General features: G+C 50.3%; 1 protein-coding gene across 2 annotated transcripts in view; it reads left to right on the top strand.

The window, feature by feature from the left end:
- Nucleotides 1–23,073, top strand: part of AK8 (adenylate kinase 8) — a 129,351-nt gene that overhangs the window by 16,379 nt on the left and 89,899 nt on the right. For both annotated transcript variants that reach the window (XM_072748275.1, XM_026009562.2), the window contains exon 5: nucleotides 7,635–7,703. In XM_072748275.1, the coding sequence (XP_072604376.1) occupies nucleotides 7,635–7,703 (69 nt within the window). The remainder of the gene's footprint in view (nucleotides 1–7,634; nucleotides 7,704–23,073) is intronic.

Raw genomic sequence — 23,073 nt, forward strand, 5'->3', positions numbered from 1 at the left:
CTGGTCTCTATCCACTGAGAGACTGAATCCACAGTGACCAGACCTTATATAAAATGGAGCTCTGAGCTACAACCTGCAGCGACCTGCGGCAGGGTACGCCGCAGCTGCCTGTTGGTCCACCGCCAGGCTTTCTTGCTCTGCCGGCCCCTTGGAGCCTCTGCCGCACCCAGATGATGCGGCGACTCCCTCACCAGAGCGAAGCCCTGGCTAAGTAGCCTTTGTTTTTTCTCATTTGGCCGGCCTTCATTTAGTTTCACTTTCCAGAAGATAATGTGTCCTTTTCTCTTAAACTCACACACACGTTCACACTTAGAAAACTTTCTTTTTTTATTTTAAGATTTTATTTATTTATTTGAGAGAGAGAGAATAAGTGAGCATGAGCAGGAGAGAGGGGCAGAGGGAGAGGGAGAAGCAAGCCCCCCACTGTGCAGGGAGCCTGATGCAGGACTCGATCCCAGGACCCCCAGGATCATGACCTGAGCTGAAGGCAGGCACATCACTGACTGAATCACCCAGGTGCCCCATCAGTTTTTCTTTGGTAGCTGGTCTCCCTGAGGAGATGCCTTTCTGAGTTCTCCAGCTCCTCACCCCCTCTGTCCAGGCCCAGGGCACTCTGGGTATAAACACCTCTCTTGGGAGGTGTTTCTTATCTCCTTTTCACCTTGACCAAGGCCACCTTTGCTCTCAGTTTATCCTGTTTTGTTAAATCCTTTTCCGTCATATGCCTGCTCTGGTCTATTCCCTAAGCCCGCCCTCATTGGAGGTCACAGACACTGGGTAGAGGACCCCTGTGGGTGGGGTGGAGAGCAAGATGGGCACCACCAGGAGTCCAGGGCACCAAAGTGAGGGAGGCACCGGCTGTTAGATGCTGACCTTGCACTTGTACAAGCCTGAGAGTCAGCGCATCCTTCGACTCTGGCCCAGGGCTCCTAGAACGCCTCACCCCAGTCCAGGCCCTGCTGGAGTTTGGGAAAACTGAGTCCTGTGGGTTTCTAATCACATAGGAGGTGATAGGAGGTGAAGCAGTTCCCTGGGGAAGGGATATTTCTCTGCAGCAGGAGCTGAGTGTGATCGCTCTGGAATGTTTTAATTTCTAAAGAACTTTAGTGTTGAAATCCCTGCAGGGAGAACAAATACTTGCAAGCACACTCGAGAAGCTGCCTGGTCCAGAAGTTCTCAATCTTTGTGGCACACGAGACTCTCTTGGGGCACTGCTGGACTCGATTAGTCTGATTCCCTGGGAGTGGGGCCAGGCATCGGGGGTTTCAGACGCTGCCCAGGGAATTCTAATGTGCCCTCCGCCACCAACCACCAGCCTCTTTTCTCATTGTGGTTGTTATTCTTATAAATAGTCCCCAAATCAAAGTTTCTTCGGCATGTGGCCTTTGTATTAGAGCACCACAGCATATGTTTGTTGAATGAATGAGTGATCCAGGCTCCGAAGGCCAGTCAGACAGGAAGGAGCCAGAGCTGGATTCTTTCTAGCTGCAGTGTCATTCACTCATATCAGTTCTGTTTACAAAGTAAATCAGCTGTGGCCCAGTGGACCCAAGTGCCCAATTGCCAGGGTCACAATTTTCTTTAACATACAAAGAAAAGAACTTGTGCCCTTGTCCTGCCTCCATCTGTATACAGGGATAGAGGGCTCTCCAGGGTCACAGAGGATTTCTGGGATTGCCCAAGTCCGGTGGGTGGTTTCCGTCAGCTCCAGCCATGCTTTCTCCAACCTAGTTGCTCCATGTCCTGGAGGCCACACTGAGACCAAGTGCTCAGCGCTGGAGCCCTCCGACTGTCTCCTGTTCCTTGTCAGCCACTCAAGGTGGTGGTGTGAACAGGCCTTGCAGAAGGTTTGGGGTCGTGGAGGCTCTGCCTGCCACCCAGGATAGGGACACAGAAGCCCAAGGACCATTCTCCCTGTAAAGCTTATTGGCCTTTCCCACTGCAGAGTCTCTTCTGGGCCACCTCCCTCTGTGGGCCTGTCGTGTGGCACATGGTCAGGGGTGTGTTCTTCCTTCATCACCTAGTCTCCCCTTCTCTCCCTCTTCCTGTCTCCTGTCACCTATTGCAGACCCTGCCAGGGCCCTGCCTTTCAGAACTGTGAGAATGCCTGCCATCCACACCTGCTCTGACGATCCTGGGAGCAGTAGGAACTTTGAAATGAGAGTTGTCTTTAAGGATTCTCTGACCCGTTCTTGAGTGAGCTCAAGTCCCAAGTACTGGCTTCCCACCACCACCAGCAGCACCTGTAGGAGGAAGAGTCCAGATTGGGCAGACCAGGAGTCTCAACTCTTCCCCTCCTGTCTCTGCTCCAGGTGGAAGTTCATACTGTAGATAAAAATGCCCTCTGGCTCTTACACAAGTGTCACCCAAGGTGACACAGGACAGTAGGGGCCCTGAGAGTAGGGCCTGGTGATGGGACCCTTGCCAGCTTGTGTCATCCCACTAAGGAAGCCCAGGTGTGAGAAGTGAAGTAAGGTGCCCCAGAGGGCAGAGCCAGGGTTTGACCTGCCACCATACCTGGTGACTTACAAACAGCAACAAACCAGTGTGTCATTTAATGGAGGGCAGCACCTCTGAGGTTGGCAGATCAGTTCTTCTGCCCCAGGGCTCTGGACATTGGGAGCTGGATGGAGAAGAAATACCCAAACAGGAGCCAGCGCAGCCAATTCTGCCCTTGATGAGACAAAAACAGGGAGATGAGGGGCCAGGGGCCTGCATCTGATCTGGGCCTTCTCTGTGACCAGCAGGGGCTTCACTGAGCTTGATCGGTTTGTCCCTGATTCTCCCCACAAAGCCAGGCCTTGCGGGGCTGGGATGGGAGAGCATGGCAGAGCTCTGGGAGGAGGGAGCCTGATTCCTACAAAGACAGTTTGGCAGGACTCTGAGAGGCACCCCCTGGAAGCCCTGCTGCTGACGTGACACATCAAAGCTGGCATTGAGACAGCGCCAAGGCGGGGAGCGGCAGGGGGCACCCGGGAGGGGCTGTGCTCAAAGTCATGGGCCTGTCCCCCGCCGGGCACACCCCGGCGGGTGCTGTACCCCACCTGGACCTGTCTCCTTTCAACCTGTGTTCTTTGACTGGCTTGCATCCCCCTACCTCCTCCTCCGCAACCCCTCCACCTGCCCCAGTACCTGTTTGAATGCTGCCTCCTGCATGGGTGTTGTCAGGGACAGGAGACAAATCTTGAAGGGAAACAGGCCAAGGGATGGAAGCTGGCTCTGCCTGAGGTTGGCAGGGGACAGGAGGGGACAGGAAAGGGCTACTCCCTGTTGACCCTTGCCTTGCCAACCAGGGTAAGTCTCCTAGGATTGCTGGGAAGATATGAATGGAGCAGAAAGGCACTGTCCCCAACAACCTCTCCCATGCGGGGTAGGGCACTCGGGTGCTTGAGTTTGCTTTTAAGGCAGTGGTTCTCCAGGTGTGGTCCCTGGACCAGCAGCCTCAGCATCCCTGAAAACTTGTTGGAAATGCAGCTTCTCGGCATTTCCCCAGACCTGCCAAATCAGAAACCCTGGCATGGGGCCTGTGAGCTGTGCTTTCCACAAGCTTTCTGGGTGTGTGTGTTCAGGTGAGGGAGTAACTGGCTTGCTTAAGCAAGAAGTTAGCAAGATGGGGGAGAGGGCAGATGTAAGGACGTAGGTGTCTTGGGAGATCCTGAAGCCAGGGACTGCATGCTGGCTGGCCTTCTCTCGTCTCTCCAGCCTTTTCTTGCTCTACCTGTCATGCTTTCATTCATTCTTTCTCTCTCTTCTGCTCATTATTGCTCTTGACTTTTGCTGTCCTTTTGGTAGAAACCATAGTGGCCCCAAGAACTTTCAAGTGGACACATTACAGATCTGGTTCTCATCAGAGGCATACCCTCCCTCATCCTCTTGCCATCTGTTGTCTTCCTCTTCCAATTCCACATCCTTGGAAAAGCCATTCTGAGGCAGAGACACCTAGTTTCCCTTTCCCTTTGTGCTGGCTTCGGTGGTTTGCACTCTCCTCGTGCCTGCAAAGTGCTTGCTGCAGCTCTAGCCTCTCAGCTTTGGATCCACTGGAAGGCAAGGACTCCTGCTTTCCACTGACTGTACCTATGTCCTGGACCTGACTGATGCCTCTTGGCTGGGATTGGGTTATGGGCAACCACAGTGGCCAAGGGTGGGACATACAGATCAGCTTGGACCAGTCAGGGCCCTCCTCTATATCTGAGGGCGGACTTGACCCCCATGGAAACCATACACGCTGAAAGGCAAGGGGGTGGCTCCTCAAAGACCTTTGGGGGATGGTGTGATACTGGAGGTGGCTGTTTGGATATAGGATAAAAGATAAAAGGAAAAACTACAATATTGTTACTCATTTCTACTGGTGAGGTATGTTAACCCTAAAGAGGTGAAGACTTGTCCAAGGTTGCCCAGATGGCTGGAGCTGTAGCAGCCATTATGTAGCCAAGAGCAGGGAGCCTGACACAAATGGAGCCAGCCCAGGGCAAGAGCTGGGGATATGAGCCCTGATGCTGAGCATGAGTCTGTGTTCAATGTAGGAAATGCTGTTCCAGGAAACCCCCACCCAGCAGTGCTTGGAATTTATTTTGACTTCCCACATCCTTTATCAGAGATATAAGTGGGAGCTGGGAGAGATGTTGGTCCCTGGTTGTGCACTATAGGGAGAGGCGACACAGATACATTAGTGGACCCCTTGGTCAGAGCTGCTTCCTTGTCCAGACCATGCTGAGGAAGGAGTATGCAGGGTATACTAAGGGTACTTGACCATCAGCCCTGGTGCTGAGCCCTTGCTGGGAGCTCATCATGCATATCATCTCATTTCATCCTCAGGACAACTATTTGAAATACATTGTCTTTGTCTCATTTATAAATGAGGAAACTGAGGCTCAGAGCATTGAAGGCATTTGTCCAATGCCACTCAGAGGGTGGCCAGGGCCCAAATCATGAGTGTCTGAGTCCCTGACCAATCCAGTGGCCTCTGAAGGGCCTCCTTGGGAATATTCTTTTTCTTTTTATTTCTTTTTATTTTTTTAAAGATTTCATTTACTTATTCATGAGAGACATACGCAGAGAGGCAAAGACACAGGCAGAGGGAGAAGCAGGCTCCATACAGGGAGCCCGATGCAAGACTTGATCCCAGGACTCCAGGATCATGCCCTGGACCGAAGGCAGGCACTAAACCACTGAGCCACCCAGGCGTCCCTCTTTTTCTTTTTTTAAAAAAATGTAGCTTCTTTACCATTTTTTCCCAAAGATTTATCTGTTTATTTGAGAGAGAAAGCATGAGCAAGTGTGCAGGGAGTACAGGGAGGGGGGGGAGGGGAGAGAAACTCCAAGCAGACTTCCTGCTGAGTGCAGAGCCCAACATGGGGCTTGATCTCATGACCCTGAAATCATGACCTCAGCCAAAATCTAGAGTCCAACGCGTAATCAACTGAACCCAGGGGCTCCTCCCTGGGAACATTCTTTACCCACTCAGCCCATCCCCCTCCTGAGACCAGAGATAACCTCTGCAATCACACTCTCTCAGGGCTTTGGAGCCTTTAGCTCCCTCTCCCTCCAGCTTCTATCCCTGCCCTGTGAGCCAGTTACCTGGAATGTCGTGTCCCCAAGGGCATCCTTCGCTGCCAAACATCATCTGCCCAAACACAGCCTGCTTTGTCCAGGAACCCAGTCAAATAGCTTAAGGAGGAGCTGAGCACCCACCCCCAGCTTCTCTCAGCCTGCCCCAGTACCCTGTTCCCTCCTTCTGAATTGCTCTGTGGGGGAACTGACCTAAGCCCATTCACTGAGCACAGAGAAATGTTAATTGGGGGTCAAAATATGGCAAACATCCACAGTTAGAAGCGGTTGGGCACTGTCTATTCCCCACACTCTCGCTGCCATGACATAATGAACATGAGACATGGACACATTCTGCTATGTGCACCATTTCTGAGCCAGCCTGGACAGTGTGTAGCGTGTTTGAGAGGCTCTGTGGTGTGCCAGCTGTCTCTCTAGGTGCTCCAACAGCACTCCAGGCAGACATGACAGAATTCCTGAGGCAAGATCTGGTCTCTCCAAACCCTCACAAATACTGGCTCTAGGATGAAAGATCCAAATGTATCTCCAGTGTCACTAAAATATCACCAGGGCCACATTTAGCCCTAAGGATACTTCAGGAAATTGCCCTCCTCCCCAAGCCTACATGGTCCCACTCCAGGATCCTCAGCTTGGGGGAAAGAAGTGTAAGATAGATTTCATGCTGCCCAGAGCACACCCAAGGACCCTCACCTGCACCTGGCAGGAGCCCCGCCCCTCCTGGGAGCCGGTTCAGCCCTGACATAGCTCTGGATGTGCTGTCTGGGGCTGGCCTGGGAGTCTGCTTTGGCCAAGTGTTTGGGGTTCTAGTGATCTTGGGTCAAGGGGACACTTGGGAGTGGGTTTTCCAGGTATCGGCTCCAAAGCATTCAAAGGTTTTGCTAGACAAACCAGACTTGGCTGTGAAAATTGGGATGTTGATTCTGGTTGTGAAAATTGAGATGTTCAGAAGAGAGACAGAAGGTGGGCCATCCTTGACTTCCTACCTGTGCACCTCCCCTCCCTCCCCACCTGCCTTTGCTGGTCCCAGGGAGTGTGGAGTGCTTAAGAGGTAGGGCTCTGGCTGCCCTGCATGGGTTCAAGGTCTGCTTCTGCTCTTTCCTGGTTGTATGACCCAGGGGAGGGGCTTAAGCTCTCAGAGACTCAGCTTCCCCATCTGTAAAGAGGTGATAAAAATAGTACAGACAGGGATCCCTGGGTGGCGCAGCGGTTTGGCGCCTGCCTTTGGCCCAGGGCGCGATCCTGGAGACCCCAGATCGAATCCCACATCAGGCTCCCGGTGCATGGAGCCTGCTTCTTCAAAAAAAAAAAAAAATAGTACAGACAATGTAGCTGGGCACAGTGCCCAACTCAAAGGGTATAATCCACAGCTCATTATTACTATTTGTTGAATGTATTCAGGAACATAAAGTGTCATGAACTCATCAGCTGGTAAGGCCATCCTATATCCTTGGCACTGACTTGGGGCTGGGGCAGAGGTGTGCTGGTCAACATTTAACAACCAGCTCTCTGGGGAGAAAAAAGCCTGTCTTGGCAGCGTTTGCCCATTTCCATGGTATAAATACTCCCACCGTGGCTGACTTCAAGCTACCACGTGAGGTCTCTGAGCGCAGAGTTGGGAAGAGATGGGCACCACAGCCCCTTTTCATACACTCTCTAGGGTACAAAGATACTAAGACTGGTCCCTTTCCCACAGGAACATTGGCTTAGCCTGGGGAGGGCCAGGGAGGGCTGCCTGCAGGCAGTGGCACTTGGGCCAAGGCTCTGAGGGAGCCTGGAGTCACTCAGCTGGGTGGGGGGAGCATCTGGGCAGGGAAGATTGGTGTGCACATGTGGTGTGGAGCTGTCAAAATGGTGGTTGGTGTAAAATAAAACTCAGGGTAGGAGTGGAAGCTGCAAGGCGGGCTTTACTGAGGCCACTAGATCATCAGTCAGGGATGGGGGAACCTCCATGTTGACACAGCCAGCTCCTCAGTGCTCAGCTGAGCCCACTGCCCTTCCAGTTACATGTCCTTTTCAGCTCAGAATGTGAGTTGGGACCCTCATTTTGCGTGTCATCTTTCCTTTAGAAAATGTCCAACACACTGCTTGTCAGACTGATTCAGGAACGCCTGAGGGAAGAGGACTGCATCAGGCGGGTAAGACACCCCGTGTGCAGCAGCTTGAGGACTCCTGGGGGGGGGGTGCTCTGTTATTACACAGAGGGAGGGTGAGGGATGTGGGATCAGGTCCTGGCATAGAGATGACCAAAGGCCTTCAGAGAAGGGTAAAACAGACAAACCAGATCTCGGTGAAGTTCTGTCTGTGGACATGGGTTTCGCCTTGGTTGGAGCCAAATAACCTGGTGAATCTGGGGTGTCCATCAGGGATCCTAGGACAGAGCTGGCTTGTCTCAAGGGGTCACATGAGAGCCTTAAGGAAAGGACAGTTCTGGAAGTGGGGGGTAAGTACTGCCAAAGCACCTGAGACCAGCCCCACAGGGAACCGGACACTCCTGGACCTGGAGGAGCAGAGAGAGAGCTGATGGGTACCCCAAACTCTTTCCTGCCATCCTTTGATCTCCTGCCAGCACCACCTTTGGCCAGACCCAGTGAAGCCAGAGGGCAGTGTGTCCAGGTGAAGCAGTCCATTTGTGGAAGTCGGCCTTCTGGGGCATGGAAGGGGATGGAGAGAGTGGAGAGGATCTGGAGGGAAAAAGCAGGCAACAGAAACAGTGGATGCCAGGGGAAGGCTTTACAGCCTGACTCCTTGGATGGTCAGAGGAACTCCATTGGGCAAGCACCGTGACTCCTCGATTTTACAGATGAGGAAATGGAGGATTCGCTCTGTGATCTCCAAATATCTTCTCCTAGTCCATGGCTCACCTTAGTATCCTCATATTAGTGGCTTTCACAGGGCAAATGGTTTTAATTTTAATGAAGTCCCATTTATCAATGATTTGAACACTTTTAAAGTATTCCATTTTAACTTATCTCTCGTGTTTTTAACTATATCTCTGTGTAGCTTTTTTAAAGCAGTGATCCAGTGATGGCAGTATACAGACTCACCTTTTCTCAGTCTATTTAGAGTCACTTCTGTGCCATCTGGAGCATGGTGTCCAACATAGTCCCCTCCCCTCTTTGAGTTTGTGACCACTCTGTGTGTTCCACGTGTGTACACTGGAGACCCTGGCTGGAGCCTTAGCAGTTTACTCTCAGTCATCAAACCTATTTTAAAGAACTCGAGAGGAGAACTACCTGTCCGATCTATCCAAGCATTTCCATTTCTGACACTCTCCATTCATTCCCAATGCTGCACGTGGCCCCTTCTGCCTGGAAAACTCTGAGCATCTCTGCTGGCAGTGAACCCTTATGGTTTCCTTTCAGCTGAGAATGTCTTTATTGCCTCCATCCTTGAAGGATGTTTGTCCCTGGATCCAGAATTCTAGATCCTCAGCTCATTCTTCTCACACCTCACAGTGTCCCACTTCCTTCTGGCCCGCGTGGTGTCTGGTGGAAGGGCAGCTGCCCAGACTCCCACCCAGTAGTGCGTCCCTTTCCCTCACCCCCCCCTCCCAACCCCAAGGCTTTCTCCAAGACTGTTCTCCTGGCTCCTTGTTTCCAGCAGATTAATCACCATATGTCTGGCATGCATTTCTTTGGATTTATTCTTTTGAGGGTTTGTTAAGTTCCTTGAATTTACAAGTTTAAATTTTTCTCCAAACTTGGGCAGTTTTCAGCCATTATCTCCTCAAATAGTTTCTGCACCGTCCTCTCCCCCATCTCCTGAGGCTCCAGGGCCATGAGCACCAGGCCTGTGGTACGCCCATGGTCGCTGAGTCCCCATCCTCTGTTTCCTTCCCCTCTGCCATGGTTTGGATAATGTGGGTTGAAGCATCTTGAGGCCCACTGAGGCCTGCCTTCCCTTGTCTCTGTTCTCCTGTTGGGCCCATTGGTGAGCTTTTAATTTGGATGGCCATGTTTCTCAGTTTTCAAAATTCATTTGGTTCTTCTTGCTGTCTTCTGTTTCTGAGACTTTCTTTTTGTCCATTCATTACTTGTTTGAGCTCTGTTGTTATTATTATGTTTTAATACCAGCTACTTCAGTAGGGCACCTGGGTGGCTCGGTTGATTAAACATTTGACTTTTGATCTCAGCTCAGGTCTTGATCTCAGGGTCTTGAGTTCAAGCCCCACATGGAGCTCCACACTGGGCATGGAGCCTGATTTATTTATTTTTTTTAAACATTTTTTTAAAAAGATTTTATTTATTCATTGATGAGAGACACACACACACACACAGAGGTAGAGACACAGGCAGAGGGAGAAGCAGGTTCTATGCAGGGAGCCCAATGTGGGACTCGATCCTGGGACTCCAGGATCATGCCATGGGTCGAAGGCAGGTGCTAAACCACTGAGCCACCCAGGGATCCCCTGGAGCCTGTTTTAAAACCCCAGCTGCTTCAGAGTCTTTGGTAACTCTCACAACCGAGTCACACCAGTGGTGATGTCTTTTCCCCATGAGTTGAGGTTTTCCTGGCTGTCCTTGTGTTACATGATTTATTTCATTTTATTTTATTTTATTTTATTTATTTATTTTTTACATGATTTTATATCCTGGACATTTTTCATATTGTTGTGAGACTCCAGCTGTTATTTAAATCCTATGGTAGATGTTGGTATTTTTGTCTTCACAGACGATTTGGGCTCAGGCCACAGGTGCCAGCCACCTTCTCTGTGCTGTGGTTCCCATCTTGCTTTGTTGTGATTCCCATCTTACTCCTGTCTTCCCAGCCTTTGCAAGTGCTGTGCAGCGCTCTGCAGCTCTGTGCCATGTATCCCACTCAGCAGGGCCTAGGTAGTGGTCTGTGCTGTATTTCATCTTGCCATGTCTTTAGAATGCTGCCTGGCATCAGACCCTTGTCCATACAACTTGAGGGGAAGCCCACAAGTCCATAAACACTTTCACTTGGTTGCTTGCCTGCACTGCTCTCTCTTCCATTTCCGTGGGAGCTTCCAGTTTGTCAGTGTTGCTCCTTTTGATCCTCTGGCCAGAAAGCTGGTACTTTATTTGTCCCACTCTGCCACAGGCTTCCTGTGACTGCCTCTGCAACTGGGGCCAAGTGGCAGGAGGGTGGAGAGAGGAAAAATGAATGAGGCTTGGCTCCCTTCTCTGCTGACTGCAGGGTTGCAGGCACCTATGGCCACCCTGTGTCACTGCTGCAGCAGCACAATTACCTGGAGGCTGAGGTACAAGAAAGTGGCAAAGAAAAACTCACGGAAATCTCCCCCACTGTCCTGGAGCCTCCTCTCCTGCTGCACAAGCCAGATGACAGGGTGCCTCTTGGGCCTCTCTCAGTCTCTACCTGCCACCTAATGCTGGGTCTCAAGGCTGCCTGAAGACCAGGCCAGGAGAGCTGGTTCGGTGGTATTTTGAATTCTGGTCTTCTTTCCCAATTCACCTTAGTAGACTACTGTCTATTTTTCTGATTCCTCACATAGCTGCCCTGCGTGTGCTGTCCATGCATCAGAGCTGCTTTTGGTGGGCATGAGAGGGCAGGCTGTGCAGACTTCATCCTGCCCAGAACCACAGCTTGTATGCTTGCGCTGTTCTAACATTCACAAGTGTGTACACACACACACACTCTCCGTCTCTCTCTTGCTTCAAAATTCACTGAGAGGTCCAAATCTGGGAAGATCCCCATGTATCTTTCCAGAGTGCTGGAAGTAGAGTAGTGATTCTCACTGGCTTGGTCTGCATGGTCCTCAGCCCTGTGAGTAAATCATGGTACAGCTACAGCTAAGCTGCAGTCTGGGTTTCAAAGTCCAGTCTAAACAGTGTGTTTTCCTTCAACCTCAGGATGTTCAATATGCTGATGGTCTCTCACCATCCAGGCCAGGCCAGGGCCCAAAATTCAGAGGCCATTCTAAATTAGGAGTAGCAAATGTTCTCTGTAAAGGCCAGATGGTAACTGTTCTGGGCTTTGTGGGCCATGTGGTCTCCTGTTGCAACTACTCAACTCTGATGTAATGTGAAAGCAGCCACCCATGATACATAGATGAAAGGACATGGTTTGTTCCAATAAAACTTTATTGGTCTTGAGCTTACCATCTGCAGCTGGAGACAGCCTTGCATGACCAAAGCAGGGCCAGCTGTGAGAAGGGCCATGAGGGCCGCTAACTGGGCCAGGAGAGTCAGGTTGTTCCAGAAGCCTCCAGAGATGGGGCCAAGGTGGTCTGCAGAGGGTCTGTCTTAGGCAGAGGGGTTGGCAGGCAGAATGAGGCATGAGCTCCCCTCCATACTCAGTTCAACCAAGCTCTAATCAACTCTTCTTAAAACTGACCTATCAATCGATCACCCTTTTGAAGATTTCCTCTCTTTTATCTGGGAGATGCAGGTACAGTCATTTGTCAGGAATAAAGAGGGAGGGGAGAGCCTCCTAAGTGACTGGAAACAGGCCTGCACTTTCCCATACAAAACGCTCTATGCCTTAATCCATAATTGATTATGAATTTGCCAAGTCAAATTAAACTCTTGCATTGCAGATCACTAGGCTGAAAGCATTCGGGTCTGCTTCTCTTCTCTTTGCTAAGATGCTTCTCTACTGTTTAGAGCAGTGCTGGTCCCATTTGGCCAAATATTGGGTGTTCCTCCTTTGGAATGAGCTTACCCAAGTCGCCCAGACTGGAACCTGCCAGCTGGATGGGGGCTGCATTTAAAAGCAGAACCAGGAGGCACCTGGCTGGCTCAATCAGTACAGCATGTGACTTTTGAACTTGGGATCATGAGTTTGAGCCCCATGTTAGGTATAGAGATTACTTAAAAATAAAATCTTAAAAAAAAAAAAATAAAAAAGTGGAGCCAGGCAGGCACAGCCTTGCTTGCTAATTCAAATTCAGTATGCTGAAGAGCTCCTGGAACCGGGGCTGTCGGCTCAGTTCGTTGTGGCTCTAAACACAGTAACTCTTCAGTTCCTGCCCCGGGAATCTTACTTGCCCTGAGGATTATGAGGATTATTGCCCTGGGCCAAGCTACCATCCCAGTGGGGGTGGCTCCGTGGTCCATCTTGGTGTCACCAAAGGCAGCAGGATCTCCCCAAGCCCTAGTTCAGATTTCCTTGTAAGACACAATGCCAAACCATCTCATGATCCAGGTGCTCGAGCCAGAACTGCTGTGTCCTGGCTGTTCTTCTCATAGGTCAAATGTTGGCTTTTGCTGGCTGCCTTGGTACAGGAGAGGCCCAGAACCCCAACCCAGCTGACCACAGGAACAAGAAAGGTGCTGAGTCCAGCAGGCATGTGCGCGAACCCGGTTTCTAGACTCAGACCCTTCTCTTGGTTTCAAGCCAGGCTTTACCCATCTTTACATAACCCAGCCTTAAGACATACAGAACAGTGTTATTTTGTGTAAGTGATTTTTATAAATTATTGCATTTTCTGTGTGTAAGCATTTAGCCTGGAATTCAGAGGTGTGGAATCATGGGGTTGGGTCATTGGGTACATTCCACAGGGGAGAGAAACTGCCTTGAACTCATGCATCAGAGATCCAGGCACTGGATCCAGATACCGGATCTAGCTGGACTGGGCTAGTTTGTTAATGTAATTTTTTTTTAATCTCTGTAAGTCACTAAGTCATAATTTCTGGGATTAAGATGGTGGTTCTCTGATTTCAGCTAGACATCCCAACCTTGCCATTGGTGACCTAGAATAGTCTCTGAAATGTGCATTTAACTACTATGGACCTTCTTGAGTTTATCTAAAAGTTTGGTCCACTCAGCCTCTCTGCCCAGTGTACCTGTGGTGTGGACAGAGACCAGGTGTCCCTGGTCCTTGCCAACAGGTACCACCATCAAGATGGTAATAATAGGGGCACCTGGGTGGCTTAGTTAGTAAAGCATTTGCCTTCAGCTCAGGTCATCATCCTAGGGTCCTGGAATTGAGCCCCGCATTGGGCTCCCTGCTTCTCCCTCTCCCTCTGCCTCTCCCCCTGCTCGTACTCTCTCTCTCTGTCAAATAAATAAGTATAAATCTTTAAAAAAAGATGGTAGGGGATCCCTGGGTGGCACAGTGGTTTGGCGCCTGCCTTTGGCCCAGGGCGCGATCCTGGAGACCCGGGATCGAATCCCACATTGGGCTCCCGGTGCATGGAGCCTGCTTCTTCCTCCGCCTGTGTCTCTGCCTCTCTCTCTCTCTGTGACTATCATAAATAAATAAATAAATAAATAAATAAATAATAAAAAAAAAACCAAAAATAAAAAAAGATGGTAATAATATTTATTAGTGTTAATTCGTTATATAGTAAATGATATTACTAGTTATACTGTAATACTATATGACTACATTATAATTAATACTCTTGGTTGATTTAATACTATATATTTAGTATTTATAATGAGATTAGTGACCATTTCATTATTACTGTGTTGATGATGGTGGTTAGATATTGTCTGGACTCCAAGGACTTGGGGCACCTGGCCTGGCATCTTGTCCACTGCACAGTGGACCAAGGGGGCAGGGTGCGGGCTGCATTCTCATCCAGAGGTTTGACAGAGGAGGGAATCTGCTTCCTTGCTCATTCAGGCTGTTGGCATAATCCCCTTCTGTGCTGTGGACCCAGGGCCCTGTGCATTGGGGCTATAGTCATTATACCATTGATGGGAACCACTGATGGGTACATAGAGCAGAGGGCCACATCCGAGGCCTCATTCATCTTGACAGTAGCCCAGTGGAGGAGGTACTGCCCTCACTGTGTTTAGGGATGCAGAATCTGAGACTTTCAGAGGTTGTGTGTCCTGCTCAAGGTCCCACAGTCAGTCCCCAGAACAGAAATGTGAATGCGAAGTCGTGCTTTTGGCAGCTCTGTTCTTGTCTCACCAATGCATACTGTGTTCCTCCAGGGAGTACTTCTCTTCAAGAGGCCTCGGTTCCCTGTCTGTAAAAGGACAGGCTTGGCTTCAGCTTTGAAGCCCCTTCTGGCCTTACATTCTGATTCTGATCTTGTCCAAGCCATTGTTACCTGCAGAGCAAAGAAATATCTCCTTTAATTTGTTTTAAATTTCTTCTGAGCTTCAAGGGGCATCCAGTACCTTTTTCATCTCTTCCCGGTGGAGACAGGATTTCAAGAGCAAGAGGTGAGGTTCCTAATTATGTGCTTTGGTTGTTCAGAAACAAAACAAACCCTCATCCAAAATAAACAGGCTTTCTTGCTTTTAGGGAGAAAAATGACACATATGCATATTCATTTATATGGTAATTATTATTATTTAGCTACACAGGGACTAGAATTGGTAATTTAGAGCACAAAAAGGAAGCGGGGAATAGCGTTCAGGGAAAAGTAATGCAATCATAACCCATCAGGATTCTGTAGTTAATGTCGGAGTTTTTTTTTCTTCTCTTTTCCTTTTTTTTTTTTTTTTGGTCTAATGCAATCTCTTTGAAGAATTTCTTTGAAGTGACCATCAAATGCGTTAGAGAAAGAGAAATTAGCGCTTTGTATTGGGATGATGAAAAGGAGGTGTTCTCTACCTGTCAGAGACCCATGGCCTTTCTTTAGGGACAGCCAAGGTCTTGAAGTCCAAAAGCTCTCCAGACCACGTCTCTAAGGGCAGAGGGAAGCTAAGAAGTGAGGCAGCGGTGAGTTCAGGAAATTAGAAAGGCAAAGGCTCTAATGTTAGAGAGATGCTAAGTCTTACTTCTCTGGAGTCACATTTGCTCTCACAGTTTGGATTACTGAGGTCCATTTCCTTCCTCCAGCCCTGATCCATCCTTGCAGCCATCCTGCTTTCTTGCTGGCCCCTTCTTCCTATTGCCACCTTGGGAATTGCTTAAAATAAAATGAGTAACTTTATTTCTTGACCACAATACATTCATATGGTTCAGCGTTCAAGAGGTGCCCAATACCCCTCACCCGCCTGCCTCCCCAGCCACCTGCCCCCTTCCAGGAGGCAACTAATGTTAACACTCCCTTGTAAGAATACCTCTCAGAAAAATGTTTATATTTTGTGCCTACAGAAGTGTTTGTGTTTTTCAAACAAATATAACAGTGCCCTCCACTGCCAAGAAACTTCACTGTTTCCCACGCTTCTTGGTGTCCATCCTTAAAGCTCTGGAGGCCTGGGCCTGCCTGCTGCGCAGCACCATCCCTCTGTCCCCTTGTGCCCACTGCCCTTCACACCTGCTCTGGTGTCACCTGTGAGGTGCTTCTCAGGACCTCTGCACACTGCAGGGGAAGGACTCACAGTGGTTTTCCACCCCTGGTGCCCACACTTTGTGTCTGCCTCTCTCCCCAAGTGAGCACAGAACCAACAGAAGAGGGCAGAGGTGAGGACAGGTCACTCCTATTGTGATGTTACACTACCTTGACTCCAGACATTGAGTGGACTGGAGAGAGAGTCTCCTTACTGGCGTGACAAGTAAGCTGCCATATGGGAGAGGCCTGAGTGGGCAGCCTCCAGCCAGCGAGAAACCAGAGCCCTCAGTCATGCAGCAGCACAGAAGAGGCTTCTGCCAACAGCCTGAATGAGCAAGGAAGCAGATTCCCTCCTCTGTCAAGCCTCCAGATGAGAATGCAGCCCGCACACTGCCCCCTTGGTTTCTGTCCTCTGAGACCTCGGCAGAGAACCCAGATAAGCAGTGCTCAGACTTCCACTCCACAGAAACTGAGATAATAAATGTGCTATTTAAGCTACAAAGACTGTTAATTTGTTACACAGCAATAGAAAACTGATACACACATTCTCTTCTCACTGCCTGAGACCCCCATTCCACAGCGAGGCAGTTGCTCCTCATTCCTTAGTCCCAGGGTAGAGTCCCTCCCTCAAGGAGGCCTCTGAGCTCACTGAGCCGCAGGGTGGTGGATGCCCTGTTACACGTCTTCATGACCTCTTGTTCTCCTGTTCCTCTGGACCCTCACAGTGACAGTCTGGGAGGAGGGATCCCATCTGTCCCAATCAGTGTAGGACCCCCAGCTCCTCACGTGGTGCCTGGCACAGATGCCAGGCTCGGGAAATATTTATGACATTTATGAATGAGAGAACACCATTTTGATGATTCCCCAGTCTGTACCACCAGGGCGATGAAATCCTATCCTCATTCGTTATTGGCCCAAGGAGGAAAAGGTGCTTAAAATATAATGTGACTATGCAATCGAGTCCAAACATCCAAACTATGATTTCGACAACAGAAGCATGTTTGTCCTAAGACTTCTCTGGGGAAAATATTTTGATTGTTGCCCTGGCATGGCTTTATGTATCCTGTGGAGACCTGTTTAGTGACTTTCCTCATCACATCTTAAAATTGTTAAATTGTTTTCTTTTTTTAAAATGTTTTGTTAATTTTATTTATTTTTAAAAGATTTTATTTATTCATGAGAGAGAGAGACAGAAAGAAAGAGAGAGAGAGAGAGAGAGAGAGAGAGAGAGAGAGGCAGAGACACAGGCAGAGGGAGAAGCAGACTCCATGCAGGAAGCCTGATGTGGGACTTGATCCCGGGACTCCAGGATCACACCCCAGGCCAAAGGCAGATGCTCAGCCACTGACCCACCCAAACATCCCAATCTTAAAATTGTTTTCCATTGTCAGTGCTTTCAAGGTCCCCCTTTGGTTTCAGTCCCCCACAGCTTGACAGGTTCAAGGATAGCTTTTGTGCCCTGAGACCCCAGGGTTTAAGGTTTTGCGAACCATCTTCCAATTTGATCATGGTACCTTGTGCCAAGACTTCCTGTGTCCTCTCTCATCATTTCTTTAATCAACTGTAACAAGGACCAGCCACCCAGACACTGGGTTTTAAAATATTAAATGAAGGCATATCGTAAAAGTGACCGTGCCTTGTGAAGGAATTCTAACTCATCTTACATCAGTTTTTTTTAAATATCGTCTTTAGAAATCATCCTACCTAAAACCTTTTACAGAAGGAGAAACTGAGGCCCAGATGGAAGAAGAGACTTCACTAAAGTCAGAGGACCAGCAGCCAGGACAGCAGGGCACTGTGGCCACTGCCCCACTGAGGTTCTTCCAGGCCCAGGTTTGGCCGGGGTCTCTGTCCTGTCATGCCAGGCCCTTTGACAGAGGCACTTTTGTGTCACCAGAACCAGACTAAGTTGGAATGTCATGGGCCAGAAAATATCCAGCTAAGAGAAAAAGAAGAAATGTTTGATATATGGTTACCTTTGTACCCCAGCTGTGTGGTGGAGAAGGAAAGCCTTGTACCCAATTACCATGGCCTGTCAGACGGTGGGAGTTTATCACCCAGGAAAAGGCAGAGGCCCCTGTGTATCAGGGATATGATTTATAGGCTCCGCAGATGGCTCGTGTCCACCTCTGCTGGCCGGAGATGTCCCTGGCATGTCTGGGCTGGTGGGCAGCAGCTAGGAAGAAGACAGCAGGGACCCAGTGCGAAGAGCTTCCCAGGCCTTGGCACATTCTGTGTGGGGCTCCATGTAGCCGCAGGCAGGCTGCGTGCACTCCAGGGTCCACGGGGCTGGCTGGCTTTCCCTATTTAATGAGATCATACAAGCAAGTGCACAGCACTGCACCTGACTCTGAGGTCCACTTAGGCAGGGTGAAGACACTTTCCCATGTAAGTTGAGCAAGTGAAAACAGATTGTGTATGGGCAGTGGAGTCCCGTGTACTTCTGGGGTCAGTGCATGACCCGCTGGCACAGCATGCCATCGGAGTCATTACTCGAGTGAGTTCTGTAGCGTCCACACAGCCAGCATGGATGAGAATTAGCAGCCTTTTAAATGTAGGGCCCAAGGGAACAAACCAATGAAATTTAAAAAGCAGCTGGAGTCTGTCTCTGCTTCTGTCCATGTGCCTTGGTGTTTCTTTGATTCTGTGATCTTCCACTTGGGATGGAGTTCTAGCGGTCTGGAGGTGAGGACGAGCTCGGAAAGTGGCAGAGCATGAGGCCAAGCAGAAGCCAAGCACACAGAGCCCGCTCCCCTTGAGGGCTTCTTTGGGTTGTTGGGCAGGGATACCTATGAGCGAGGCAGGAACTGGCCCCCTTGGTGCTCAGCTGGCTATCAGTGCTCTCCTCAACCGTGTTCTGTGTCCCAGCATCCCAAACCACGATGCTTGGAGCCCCGCCCAAGGGAAACCTAAGGGGGCACCACCCCTGTCTGCACCCAGGTCTCTGAGTTCTTGTCAGCTCTGCCCAATCTCCAGCAGTCAGTTAGGTCTTCCTAGAGCCCCCACCAAATGCCTGGAGTGGAAACCAGAACCTGTCCGCCAAGATGTGTAGTTAGCCACATAGGATGTAAACAGGCATCGGCATCAGTGAGCTCAAAAAATATCACCTTGCCCCCCAACTCACCAGGCTTGTGGTCTTGCTGTAGTAGGAGGCAGGAGGAATAAAAAACGAAGTCCGAGCATAGGCAGCAGAATCAATCCATCAAGATAAAGATACAAATGACTGTTAGCCAGCACTTAGGGGCACATGGTAGGTTCCAGACCTGGTGCCAAGCTCTGAGGCATTTTATGATGGGAGCCACACAACTGTCCCATGAAGGTGTCAACTAAGACTTATGGGCACCTACTGTGTGCCAAGACCCATTTGCAGTCATGTTGGGGATGAACCGGAACAAGGGAAGCAGTGCCCCCTTTCATGGGCATGTGGCTTAGTGCTGCAGGTTGGGGGCTGAGTGCTGCAGGTGGGGGTGGGTGTCAGTGCTGCAGGTGGGAGGTCAGTGCTGCAGGTGGGGGACTGGGTGCTATAGATGGAGGGTCATTCCTGCAGGTGGGGGATCAGTGCTGCAGGTGGGGGGGGGTCAGTGCTGCAGGTGGAGGGCCTATGCTACCACCCTCCCTCTGGCCGCAAAGGAGGTTGCAGTGTCAGAAACCTTCCCTGTGGATCCAAAAGTGGGTGTGCATTACCTAAAGGAAAACAGACCTTCCAGAAGTCCATCACATTCAAAGTATCTGGCTGCACATCATCTCCCTCCCTGGGCTAAAGAAAGAGTGTCATAATCGGAAGCCAGACTTCAGTCTGGCAAATGCTGACCACACTCAAGTTCTCAGTCAAGGAGGTCTGTGGCACTTGCTGCAAGAGGGTCCAGCACTGGGTGGGGTGGGGGATGTGCACTGCACACAAAATGCAAAATGATACTTTGTGTTGCCAGGATGACCTTTTTTTTTTTTTTTTTTTTTTTTTTAGCTCATTTACTGTACTGGAGGCTCTCGGTTATTTGGTGAGAGAGGAGGGAATGTTACAACAGGTTTTCAACCAGAACCTGAAGTTTAAAATGTACTTGGCAGGTTTCTGGAGTCTTTTCCTTTGTCCCCTTTTTAGGCACAGATTTATACTTCCCTGCCTGTAACGGGAGTCAGTATTTATAGTGGAAATGCTGGCAGAGCCAAGGAGCTTGAGTCTGGGCCACAGAACCACCAGCTGTTTGTTTTATTTCTCTTCGCAGCGCCATCGGGCTGGCATTCATCACCCACCTTTCATCCTCTGACGGGAGGAACACAGGATTTTCTTACCATTGTTTTGACACTCTCAGGTTTATGGATGTCATGCACATCCTCTGAGGAGCACGGTTTTATTGATCAACAGCTCTGCGGAGGCCCGGGGCTGTGTGTTCCTCTAACACAGACACAGTTAGGATTGCAGGGCGTTGGAGGGGCGGTCTGGCCTCCACTCAGCAAACTTAAGGCATGCATCAGGTGAGGCAGGGCTCAGAGGGAGCTGGTGAGTACACCTTCAGGGATCCCTCATCTGAGGGTGTTTCTGGCCCCTCGCCTGAGGCTGTGGCTGGTTGTTTGGCCGGTTGGTATGATGTGGAGCCTGTGTGGCCCAGCTGCTCTGTGGTGCAGAGCAGCAGCACCGGGTGCTCTGTGGGCGGCAGGTGCATATGACGATCCGTCTCGCTGTAGTCGGGAGGAAAACCAGGTGATGGAATGCAGCACTGAGGCTGATGTTTGAGCAGCCATAACTTTGGAACCGGTAGAGAGTATTGAGAGGCCTGGTGACGCTGGAAACAGGGCTGAACTTGGAGCCACCAGCATGTTGCCTGGGGTGGGTTCCTCCCGTTCAGAGGTGGAACAGAGACCTGCTTCCTGAGAGCTGGAAATTCTGGCCAGGGGGGCAGAGGAGATGGTGGCAGCTCTTTATGCCCTCATTCCTAAGCTCTTAACTGCTTGGTTCCTCAGGGAGCTGCCCACTATGAGCAGCATGCTGTGTGCCGGAGGCTGGAACACACGCTGAGCACCTCCACTTCCCTGGCACCCTCACCTGCCAGACATGGTGCTAGCTGTTCATGTGCATTGTCGCGCCCAGCCCCAAACGCTAGCAAGGGCAAGCACTCGCAGCTATGCCTGTTTTGCAGACAGCAAGTAGTCACACAGCTGGTGGGTGGGGGTCCCGGGGTCCCCATCTGGCTTAATAGCATCAATCAGTAGGATTTGAAAGACATGTGGAAAGTCACATGGGTGGTTTTTAGCTATAATCCGTAACATATTCACTGCCTCCAACTTTGATTATTAACAGACTACCTATAACATTAGCTGTACATCAGAATATTAGAATACAAGAGCAAGTATGTGTTTCTGTGGTATGCCTTTTATTTACTGAGACTTGGGGGCACTCACTACTATTGAGCCTGGTGAAAATTCTCATTCTCTGTAGACATAAAAGATGTTCTCACATTTTCCCTTGCACCAGTTGGTTAGGTTGGGCTTTTCCTGGAGTGGCTGAAGGGGGTCTAATCTCTGGAAGTAGAAGATTGTGGCCAGAGATGAGAGGAAGATGTGAGCAGTGGTCCCAGCCTCCTGACGATGTCCCTAGGGCAGTGGGCCGAGGGAGAAGGCCCTGTTGACTGGGAGAGAAGGAATAAGTAAGGGTGGGAGGGTGCTTTCTCGAGGAAGTGACCCAATACATGGGGGGCAGAAGGACAGAGGAGGCTGCACCCACTGGGAATGGGGTGGGAATCTGGAGGGACAGCTGCTCTTTGTGGAGGTGTGGCCCATTGTTGCCCAGGGCACTGCCTGCCTTTTGGGACCTGGCGTCACAGCTTCGTAAAGTCACTCCTCTCGTGGATTCTGCCTTCCTAAGTCTTGTGGAAATGTGGCTGCCCTAACATCCCGATTGCTGGTAGGGGAGAGAAAGTAGTGTGTGTGTGTGTGTGTGTGTGTGTGTGTGTGTGTATGAAGCACCTCCTTGGGGCCAGGTATTTGACGATCACGCTTGTTATCAATGATCTCATGCGGTCATTTCAGTGATTTTCTCATGGGTGGTCTTACTGTTCCCACTGCACAGACAAAGGCAGTGAGACTCGGGGTGGGGTCATTGGTTACAGCCAAGATTTGGACCCAGCCACAGTGCCATCTATGGCCAGTGCTTTCCCTGCCCGGGGCCCAGATGGGCAGCGTGGGGGCCCCAGGGTGAGGGGAGAGCTCCAGTTTGAGGGGAGACAGGAACGAGGGCTGGCTGCCTTGGTTTGGGGCTGTGCCTGGCTCAGTGGACCTGACGCAGGGAGGGAGGAGTGAGGTCTGAAGAGCCACTTGGGGTCTGTGGACGGGGGACACTGTGGCCTCTGAGGACGAGGCCAGGTGCTCAGCCAGCATCAGTCCCCAAACTCGGATGCAGCACTTGGCCCGTGGGCCACACTTGGGAATTCCTCAGCGAGGGGTCATTTTAATAGTCCATCAGACTAGGCTCCTTGTCAGCCCCTCCCTCAGACTGTTCCTGCTGCCCCGAGGGGGTCCCCCCCTTCTTTCCCTGATTTCAGGGAAGAATTGTGTAGGAGAAGCAAGCTGCATAGTGGGAAGGAAATGATGTCACAGTGTTTGAAGAGCATCAGAGGCAGGCCTGTTGCTCATCCTATTGTTGCCTGTTTCTCCTGCATGATTATTAATAATGTGCCAGTCACTCTTGTATTGGTTAGGCCATGAATCTTAACAGTTCCTTGCTTATTAGTCACCTGGTCCATTCCTCTTGATTCACAGAGAACATTCAGCACCTTGCCCAGGTCAAGGGGCCAGGTGGAAAGGAGCTGAGCGAGGCAGACTTGGGGCGGTGGGTGACAGTTCACCCCCCAGGTGCAGGCACTGACCTGTCAATATGGAAGCACAGTGTACCACACAGGGTGGTGGATAAACACCCCAACAAATTAATATCCAGATAGATGGGGGGGGGTGAATGAATGGATGGATCTTACCCAGCTGTAACAACATGATGACTGTTTACCCACCTGCTGGACTCTGACTGGCCCCTGTGGCTCCTGCTCATTTCCAGAGAAGCAAGCTGCCCAGGCAATGGCAAATGGCCCTGAGCACTCTGGAGCAGGTCCACTGTAGCTGAGGCCACTCACCAGACCCCCTCGTTCTAATCCAAACTTGTCTTCTCCAGGTCCTCTTTAATTGGAAAGCTCTCCTCAGTTCCTATCTGGAATGCCAGTTATTCCTCTTTCCAAGAGACTGCCTTTCTAAATGAATCCTTTATATTAAGTTCTGCAAACTTGGGCTGCCCTGCTGGCTTGGTCAGTAGAGCGTGCAACTCTTGATCTTGGGGTCATGGGTTCAAGCTCCACGTTGG

This window comes from Vulpes vulpes, chromosome 2, assembly GCF_048418805.1.
Source record: "Vulpes vulpes isolate BD-2025 chromosome 2, VulVul3, whole genome shotgun sequence".
NCBI lineage: Eukaryota > Metazoa > Chordata > Mammalia > Carnivora > Canidae > Vulpes > Vulpes vulpes.